Raw genomic sequence first — 10033 nt, 5'->3', positions numbered from 1 at the left:
GTTGTGTACTACTAATATTATTTTAATGACTGAAAAATGCAATTATATATTTAAGGTGTGTTCAAGATTTTTTTAATGAAACACATGTTGAGAAATGTTAATGCTAACATCATGAAAATTATCTTTACATAATTTTTAAATATTTTCAACAATACATTAATCATTAGGTAAACAATTATCATATCAGTTTAAAAGAAAAAATATCAAGACATGATACTGAATTTTTAATAATTAAAAAAATTATTCAATTAAAGTACTTGGAGAAATATTGGACCAGGCCAGATTTTCAAATGGTTCAAGAGAGTATTTTAAGTAAAAAAAAAAATCAACAAGATTTCCATGTAGGCTACAAAATGTGTAGGTGTGTTGTGCTGCAATCAAAATGAAATTCCCAAACTGTGTCAAATATCTATCTGGATACAATAATAAGGAATATAAAATTTCTTGAAAAAAAATTAACATAACATTTAGAAATAAAACATGAATTTTAGCTTTAAAAATTTTAACTTATTTCTTTTCAAAATTTTTTAAATTGTCAAAAGTTCTGGAAACACATTTTAACACATCACATCATTTACTGTTTTTTAAGTACTACACATACATCCCTTTTTAAAATAGGTTATTATAACTGTATTTAAAAAGAAAGAAAAAAAATCTATCACAAAATAAAGTGTTTTTTATTTTTAATTATCAATTTTTATCCAAATAAATACTCCTAATTTATAGGATTTTGAATCAAACTGTTCTGTTACTCAGCAACACATCATTTTGATACAATGCAATACAAGATTCTGAACAACCAAAATACAAAATGAATTAAAGATTACGTTAAAAAAAAATTCTCTAACATACTTAAAGCTTAAGTTTTTAGTTTTTTAAAAACATTTCATAGAATTAAAAATAACTATTTTTCTAAAAAAAACAAGAATTAAAATATTTTTTGAAGGGAATTTTTCTTTAAAAATTAAAACTATTAAACCTCGCAAAATTAGACTTAAAATTTCTATTAGCAATATAACAATTATTGCTTCAAATAATAATGAGATTCAAATCATTCATAAACAAAGTTTTGATTTCCAAGATTAAATGTTTTTTAATCCATTTTAAATATTTCAATTTTAAGAACCAGTGTGACATGCTTGTAAATCCCATCTCGGGCTCCACAGAAATATTTGTTTCAGTTACAAAAATGAAGCACATTGTTTGGCTTTATAGAAATTTTTTGGTCTAACTAATTTGATCTATTGATCTTAATTCTGATATACTACTACTTAATATCACTTACCATGGCACCATTTATATTAATTCTTATACATAAAGGTATACTACCAACATTTATTTTTCAAACAATTCATTTTTGATTTGATTTTAAAGCCAGTAATAACAAATAATTATTGAGAGAATATTTCTTTCTTATTTAAATAATATACTCAGTACCTATCATCAATCCTTTTTTGACAAGGATTTCAAAATTAAGTATTAAAATTGGTGTTATGAGTACACCCAAAATGTTCTTTATATTAGAGATGCACTAATTGTAGTTCATTAGGGAAAGTTTAGTCTTCATTAACTTGTCAAAAGCTGTTGACAGAACACCATTTATTTTGCTATATTTTCTCACAATTTACTGTTCTCAGCGACTTTATCCTTAAGAGATTTGATACTCGCTATTTGAACTCTTGTTAAAAATTGAAAGAAACAAAACAAAAATTTTACAAATTTTATGCCAACAATTGAGCACTCTATTTAATTATCATGCAAAATCATCAAAAACATTTTTTATTTTTATTATTCTAAAAAGTTAAGCAGGTAAAATATAAATGAAAACTAATACTAAATAATGAAAATGTTTACATTAAAAGTGAAAATGCTTTGGTTTTATAGTAAATTTTTAGCATTAAAATATTAATTATATATTCTAAGCACAGAAAAAGGTTTTAATGTTAGATAGAGTAAAAGGTTTGAAATAAGTTTATACAGGGTATGTGCTACATTTTAGATTTTCAAATTCATGACTTTTCATGACTTTCCATGACTAATTCCAAGAACTTTTCATGACTTAACGAAGTTACTATTTTCTCCCACAAAAACAGAATAATAAATTTAAAAAGCATTCTAATAACATTAATTAAAATGATAGGTATAACAATAACTGTTTTACTCTGCATCTTCATATTTATTGATTTTAAATTTAAAAAACAGAGTAAAGAAATAGTTGAAGCAATAAAATAGTTGAAAAAATAATAGCTGAGCAAATAATTTTTTTCTCTTTTTTTCTGCAGAATTATATTCTAAAGATACTTTTCTTGTTCATCAGAAAGTAAAGAAATACTCCTGATTTTTCTGTTCTCATTTCGGAATTAAAAAAATTTGCCAATGACTGGCTTGCTTCAGCTAGAATTTTAAATCGATAAAATAAAAAAAAAGATGAATAATAATAATTCTGAAATCACATAAGTTTACAAGATACTTTGCTCTAGAAATGATGCTTTTAATTTCATTTTTAGAAAGCACAGCAAAATTTAAAAGAAAGAAAATGATAAAAACTTTTTATATTCTAATAAAATATGACTCAGAATGGGGATTTTGTTACAAATTCAGATATCCGGAACACCATGAAATTGGGGAGGGATTCCAATTTAAAAATAAAATTTTTAGGCGACCTAAATCCATGACTTTTAATGATTTTTTTTTTTTTTAAATAGTTAAATTCATGAAATTTCATGACAAATTTTGTTCAATACCGAAATCTGTGACTTTCCATGATTTTTCATGACTTTCCAGGTGTGCGGATACCCTGTTTATATCATATTGTTTATATCATATTGTTTAAGTCATATTTTCTGAAAAGAAAAAAAGCACTAATATTGCTTAACTCTAATTGTTTTCTGTTAAATACTGTTCAAACTTGCTATTTGTTCTTTCTTAATACTTGAATAAAGCAGTATCTAACTGATAACATAAATAAATTGTTGATATACCTTATTACATTGCTCTATTTTTTACCTAAACGAAAAATATTTTAATGAATTTGCACAAAATGGCTGTTTGCAGATAAAAATTAATGCTAATCAAACTGAAATCAGATTTCTCACACTAATGGTTCTGTATTTAGCATATTTACAAAGTTCACCTTCCCTTAAGTTTTAAATGAAAGCTTATGAAAGAAAGTAGGTATTAATCTAGTATACAATTTGTCAACTTTCTACAGCCAGAGTGGTAACTTGAATGGCCTTTAAAAAAAACTTTTTAACAATAAAGATAAATTAACAATGACTCATGGATAAACTTTTCGAAAATAATGGGCTAGAACTAAAATACTAAGTGAATTACAACTTCACTTTGACTTGATCATTTTGCACCCTCCCCCCCCCCTTCTAGTATCTTCAGAAGGAAGTTGTATCACTCCATATGAATAATGCTATTTATTCACAGCTAAACACTTTCAGAAACTTTAACAGTTTTCTAATGAAATCCCCCAACCAAGTATTTCACATTTGTGCAAGTTTGTACAGAAATTTCTTCATAACCCATAGCTTTCTCATTGAATAAAAATATGCAAATAATTTTTAGGCAGGAAAGAATATCAGGTGAAAGGATGTGTTTAGACATTGCAAATAAAAACAATAAAACAAATCTAATGACTTACGTAAAAAAAAAATAAATTTTTCACTATAAATTCTAAATAGTTATTTTATTGCTCAGAGTAACCACAAAAAATATATTTTAACAACAAACATAACAAAAACTGATCAATTAACTTTCTCGAAATATTCCATGGCCTTTTTCACATCTGGTTTGATGGTAGGAGAATCAGGTTTCCAATTTGCTGGGCACACTATAAAAGACAAAAAGAAACCTATTATGAAACTGAATTACAAAAGAAAAGTAATTTCATTAGATCACATGAATTGATTAAACATAAAAAATTTACTAGTTTCATAAATTTCTGAATAATTCAAACTCAATACACAACAAATTTATTAATACTCATACTTACTTTCAATTCTTCAATTTGAAGATTCTTTTTAGAGATAGATTTTAATAAACAAAACAAATTATTAAATTATGCGAGATGTGAGAAAAAAAATGTGATTTCCTTAGCTGATCTCCTGAAAAATGTGATTTCCTGTGATTTCCTGGATTTTCTTCACGTGATATCCATTTTTTTTCATATTATAAGAAATAGTATTCAGATGGCACAAAAATCGCAAATAATCATAAAGAAGCGGAAATTGGCAGAAAAGTGAAGGATTCTCATCCGTACATACTTTATATTAACAGGTCGCAAATGTTTTTAAATAAATGTAAAGGCAAAGGAGTTTTGTTTATTTTGATTGTTAAAAGTGTCTGGAAAAGAGATCCTTCCAGTAATCAGATGTCTGGATATGCGACTTTGTATTGTAATTCATTCGAAAAAATATGGATTTATTACAGGCAAGCAATTATTCATATGGTTATGAATAAACAATAAAAATAAATGCCAAATAAATTAATCCCAAAGTTTATTTTCAATAAATGAACATGGATGGATAAAAAAGAAAAAAACTAGAAAACATGCAATCTTTAAATGGTCACTTCAGTAACATTTACAAATGAAAAACAGCATAATATTTATTTTTCAAGCAATAACTGCCATAATGTTGAATCAAAGTTAGACAAATTTTAAAACTGGCATATATCCCTATAATTTAATTTAGAAAAGCAGATAGATAAAAATTTAGATAAAAACTAAAAACTCCATTGAATATAAATATTTCACTAACTTAACTCTGGAATAATTTGATTTTTGAAAGCTCACATATTTTTTCGATAGACCTAACTAAACTCAATGGTGCGACAGCTCACAGAGGGCCAAGGCCCACTGTGCCTATATCAGTTTTTTTTTACCTTGCACTCATGGGTGCAGGAACAGATGTTCCAGTTGGATGGTGAGCCAAATGCGGAAACCCCAGTGTTTAGTACCCAAGTATGCTTGGTACTCATTTTATCGACCCACTGAAAAGATGAAAGACGGAGTCAACATTGCCTGGCCTAAGAATGGAACTCAGGACTAGTGGCATAACAGCACAAAGCACTACCACACTGCCACTGGGCATCTCTCATAAGACTTAAACCTTTATAAAATTTTTGGCAATTGATGTTTTGATATAAAACACTAATTTATGGCAAATAACTAATGTCTTGAAATAATACATTATAATAATAGATATTTTGAAAAAGAACCAGTTTAGTAAAATAAAAAATAAAATTTATTACCTTCACCATGTTTTTCATGAAATTGAAATGCTTTAATAAGGCGTATTGTTTCATCAACAGAACGGCCAATTGGAAGATCATTAATAGTTATTTGGCGAACAACTTGATTTGGATCAATGATGAATAATCCCCTAGAAAAATAATGAATGAATTTTATATGCATATATAGACACATAAATATATTAGTAAACAATTAAAATATTCTCATACCTGCCAACATTAGAGAAATAAAATAACGGAGATTTAAGTAGCAACATTTTATTAGGCTACGAGTTAAGTTTTGATACATTAGGCATAATCATGTAAGTCAAAAAGAGAAATTCAAAATTGGAAATAATATAAGCACTTAACATTTAGCGAAATAATATATATACAAATCTTAATATAAAGATTTTTTAAACCATTATTTATAAATACTTGAACTATTTTATATTATAACAGTCGTTAAACAGCCGACCCAATTTAGGGTTTACAACTATTAATGTTCAACTCCGTAGCCTTGTAATTTTGAACCCAGTCCAAGGAACTCCTGGATCAAGCATTGGAAGAAATTAGCCATCGTGGAGGACTTTTTGATGGAACTAACCTGCATTTGTATTACATGGAGAGGAAAATTATGAAAACCTCCCACAGTTAGCCTGACAAGGGGACTCCTACCCATGATCTGTCGTTTACCACTGAAGATATTTTACAACAGCACTGTGGTCAGTGCAAGGTGGATGCGGAATTCGTATCGACCAGCCGATGCTGAGATTCAAGCCCGGTTCACCTCATTGGAAGGCTAATGCTCTATCTCCTGAGCCACCACTCAACATATTGCAATACTGGCAATAGCACTACCTGTTGAGGAATAAGAGAAGTATTTTTGCCATCAGCGAATATTTTATCTCCTAATTTTTTTTTTAAATTCAACAAATACGGAGAAATTTAAGAATATAAGGGTAAACTGGAGATAGTAGTAAAATACAGGAATCTTCATTAAAAGAACAGGAGACTTGGAAGGTATGCATTCTATGATGAAACATTTTGAAATTGAACTAAAAAGCATGCTTAAGTAAACAGGTATTTTGTCTCAATTTATTTCCAATATATTGTTATATGCTTGAACTTAACATGAATCTTAAATAAATTCATAATGAAGAAAAATAAAATAAAACACTGTCAATAGCACTTTTCAAGCATTAATAAAATAAGTAATTAGTATAAAAAATAAAATTATAAAATCATTTGTACTACTATAATGATCTGCAATAATTTTATTATAATACCACTTGAATGTGTTACCTTAGTAAAATAAGAAATAAGAAGATAAAAATTTTATATATTATATCATTATCATATTCATAAACTAAATGTGGGAATATGAAATGTTCCTAGTTCCTACATTTTATGGAATGAATCAAAAAATGTTAACTAAATTGATTTATAGCTCAAAGCATAGTGAACATGAAGTTCCATTTTTATCTACGAAAGTAACAGAATAACCATTTTGAACAGAATCATTTCTCGGGATGCAAAAGCAAATGTAAAAAATTTGTTATACCTTAAAGCTATTCCTGCATCTAAAAGAACTCCATAATCTTTCGCAATCTGCTTGTTCAAATCAGAAACTAAAGGAATATTCATAGTGCCAAGTCCACCTTGCTATAAAATTAAAAATTAAAAGGTGAAAATTATTTTTAAGAAAAATAATTGTACATAAAACCTATAACATTTATTACAATTTAGTTACAAAAATGCTGAAAACATTGATAGCATATTCAAAGCATACATATTCCTAAAAATATGTGAAATGTTTCATGTGTATTAAAAAAAAATATTATCTAATTTTTAATTAAAGAAAACTTTAAAACTTAATTACATTCTAAATCTTAGGCTCTATTTTTTAAATTTTGTAAAATACATTCAAATTAAAAATTATCTATAAAAGAAAATAAGCAGCAATAAGAAATATTAGACCAGACTCATATATTTGAATTCTCATAGTTTTTCAGACTGATGATCAATGATCTCTAAAATGGTGAGTTTTAAATTAAACTATATACATTTAAATTATTATGTCTCAATGAATTGGAACTAGGAAATGTTTTGAAATCAAACACTATTGTTTTTTTGTTTTTTTTTCCTATATAGAACAATAAATGCTGAGTCCCTCACTTTTTACCTACAAAATTATTGTTTCTAGAAACATTGAAATCTTGCAGCCACAATTCTAATATGGATCAGCTGTTAAGAGTCAGGGATAAAATAGAATTAAAAAGACACTATATATCCATATACTCTTAACAAATCATCAGATATTTCATATTAAAAGTTATTAGTTCAAACTTGCTAAAAAAATACATAACTTGATTTATAAGATTTTATTTTGGTTTACTTTTCATTTTTGTCATTTAAGTACAATATATTTATTATAAAAAATTTTGAAATTAATAAAATCTATTTTTACCACAGATGACCTCATAAGTTAATCATAATATAAGTAAAAAACAACTCCTAGACATTTCAAAAATTAATTCATAATTTAAAATAAAAAGAATATACATACCTTTCGAGGAGTATTAACCCAAGCTAAGTGACTAAAATGTGAATCCACTGATACTGCAAGTACTTCAGTATTTAAAGATTGAAATTCTTTAGCCTTTTCACTAAAAGCTATTATCTCAGTTGGGCATACAAAAGTGCTGAAATAAAAAGTAAAATTAATATCAAAAATAACTCATGATCCAACTTCAGAATTACATACTTTTTATTAGTGTTGCTTAAAAATTGCTAAGATAGTTAAAAGCATTTTAAGTCTCGAGAACTAAATAACAACTTAATTCTCAAAAAATATGAAAGGCAAAATAACAAACAAAACAATATTAATCTGCAATGCACTACAATGAGAAAAAAAACTACTAGCAATAAGCATTACACAGAAATTTAAACCACTGTTAAAAGTTTAAATGGATTTAAAAGAAAACTATGACAACTCATCACTGAATATTTAATACTAAATTTATCGAGAAACTCTTCAAAATCTACCATCCCAATAACTGTTTATAATAGATTAGATTGTAATAAATTTAAATTGTTTGAGACAACTTCGGAAAGCGTCCTACTCTCTAACTCTACCCGGTTTTTTTTAACATTTTAAAAAAAAAACTTAAAAAATAAAAAATATAATAATAAATTCCAATAAACAGATATACTATACAACAAACTTATCAAGTATTTTTGTAAAAAAAATATATATATGTTTTCAATCAAATATTTAACTATACTTAATGCATAATTTAAGCTTTAGTAACAATTATAATAAAAACTTTCTTGGATGCATTAACAAAAAGAGGGGCATTAACAAAAACTTAGTTAAATCTTAATCACTTTACGATACAAAGAATTACTTACAAATCTAAAGGATAGAAAAAAAGCACTACATATTTTCCTTTATAATCTGTTAAGCTGACTTCTTTAAATCCCCCATTAACAACAGCAGTAGCTTTAAACGTAGGAGCTGGTTTAGTTACTTCCGCAGCTTGACAAGTAGAGCCTTAAAAATAAGATACAATAAAGTAAAAAAAGCTATAAAACTTATATATTAGAAAAAAAGTCAGTTAAAAAAAATAGTCTTAAAAAATTTATAAGCTAACTAAGCTTTAAAGTTAATTTTTTAAAGATTAAAACTATGCTCATTTTAAGTAACAATTTAATGAAGACAGAGCTTAGTAAAACAAATCTATTAATTAGAAATTTAAATCATCAAGAAAAAGTATTGCTCGCTTGCAATCAACATAACATCAAGCACAATAACACATTTGAAGGAACCAAAAAATTCGGATTAGCAAAAAATATGCGATTTATAGCAATGAAACGTCACATTCTTTGCGTATTATCATTTGCCCATGCATTGCCAGCACTTATAAAAATTCAAATTTAATATAACAATAAAATACTCTACAGCAGTGGTGGGGAAACTTTTTTTAAGACGGGCCATTTGTAATAACTAGACAATCGTAGCGGGCCAAAGAATAATGCTTAATCGTTAAAAAATTTATGTGTTCTATAAACATATACATATATTATTACATACACTTATTATTTTAATAGTAAAAAAGCAAAAGGTAAGAAAATTATAAGCACAAAATATAAAATGAATTTAGTGTAGTTCTTGATGTGAAGTATTATCACTTTATTTTCTGGTGTCATTACTGATTGATGGTGCATGAGAAAAATGAAATTGAGACTGTTTCTTCAAAATTTCATCATAGTCCGGTTCCATTTGCGAAGCAGAAATTCTTAAAACTGATGAAAGGTGCTCATCTGTAATTCTGTTTCTTAAAGAAGTTTTCCTAAGCTTCATTGTTGAAAAGATTTGTTCGCATATATAAGATGAGCCGAACATTGTCATTATCTTCATTGCATGAGTAATTAGATTTGGGAAATTATCTGGACTTAAATTTTTATAAAATTCTAGTAATGGTACTGTATGAAAAGTTTGTTTCAGGAGAGTATTACAGTTCAGTTCTATTAACTCAAGTTGAAATTTTGCATCAACTTCTTCGTAATTAACATTGAATGGGGTCGCAAAAATACTAAACTCTGGTTCCATTTTTCTAAAGTCCTGAAATCTCCTTTCAAATTCTGAAGATAGTTTTCTCAAATTAATTTCGTATTTTTTAATCTTATTGTTTGATATAGTGAATTTTAAAGATTGTATTCTTGGAAAATGAGAAAAATCAGATTTAGAGATCTGATTAGCAAATAATAATAACTGTAATTTGAAACTTTT

At 26.6% G+C, this 10033-nt stretch overlaps 1 protein-coding gene across 1 annotated transcript in view; it reads right to left on the bottom strand.

Annotated features, from left to right (window-relative positions):
• Positions 1 to 3675: 3675 nt before the first annotated feature.
• Positions 3676 to 10033, bottom strand: part of LOC107437405 (peroxiredoxin) — a 13033-nt gene continuing 6675 nt past the window's right edge. Inside the window, exons 3-7 of the mRNA XM_016049406.2 lie at positions 8653 to 8794; positions 7808 to 7943; positions 6803 to 6903; positions 5260 to 5390; positions 3676 to 3838 (exon numbers count right to left, since the gene is read on the bottom strand). Of these exons, the coding sequence (XP_015904892.1) occupies positions 3753 to 3838; positions 5260 to 5390; positions 6803 to 6903; positions 7808 to 7943; positions 8653 to 8794 (596 nt within the window). The 3' untranslated portion in view covers positions 3676 to 3752. The remainder of the gene's footprint in view (positions 3839 to 5259; positions 5391 to 6802; positions 6904 to 7807; positions 7944 to 8652; positions 8795 to 10033) is intronic.

This window comes from Parasteatoda tepidariorum, chromosome X2, assembly GCF_043381705.1.
Source record: "Parasteatoda tepidariorum isolate YZ-2023 chromosome X2, CAS_Ptep_4.0, whole genome shotgun sequence".
NCBI classification, from domain to species: domain Eukaryota; kingdom Metazoa; phylum Arthropoda; class Arachnida; order Araneae; family Theridiidae; genus Parasteatoda; species Parasteatoda tepidariorum.
Note: the sequence above shows the minus strand (reverse complement) of the source record. Positions and strands in the feature narration are given on the sequence as shown.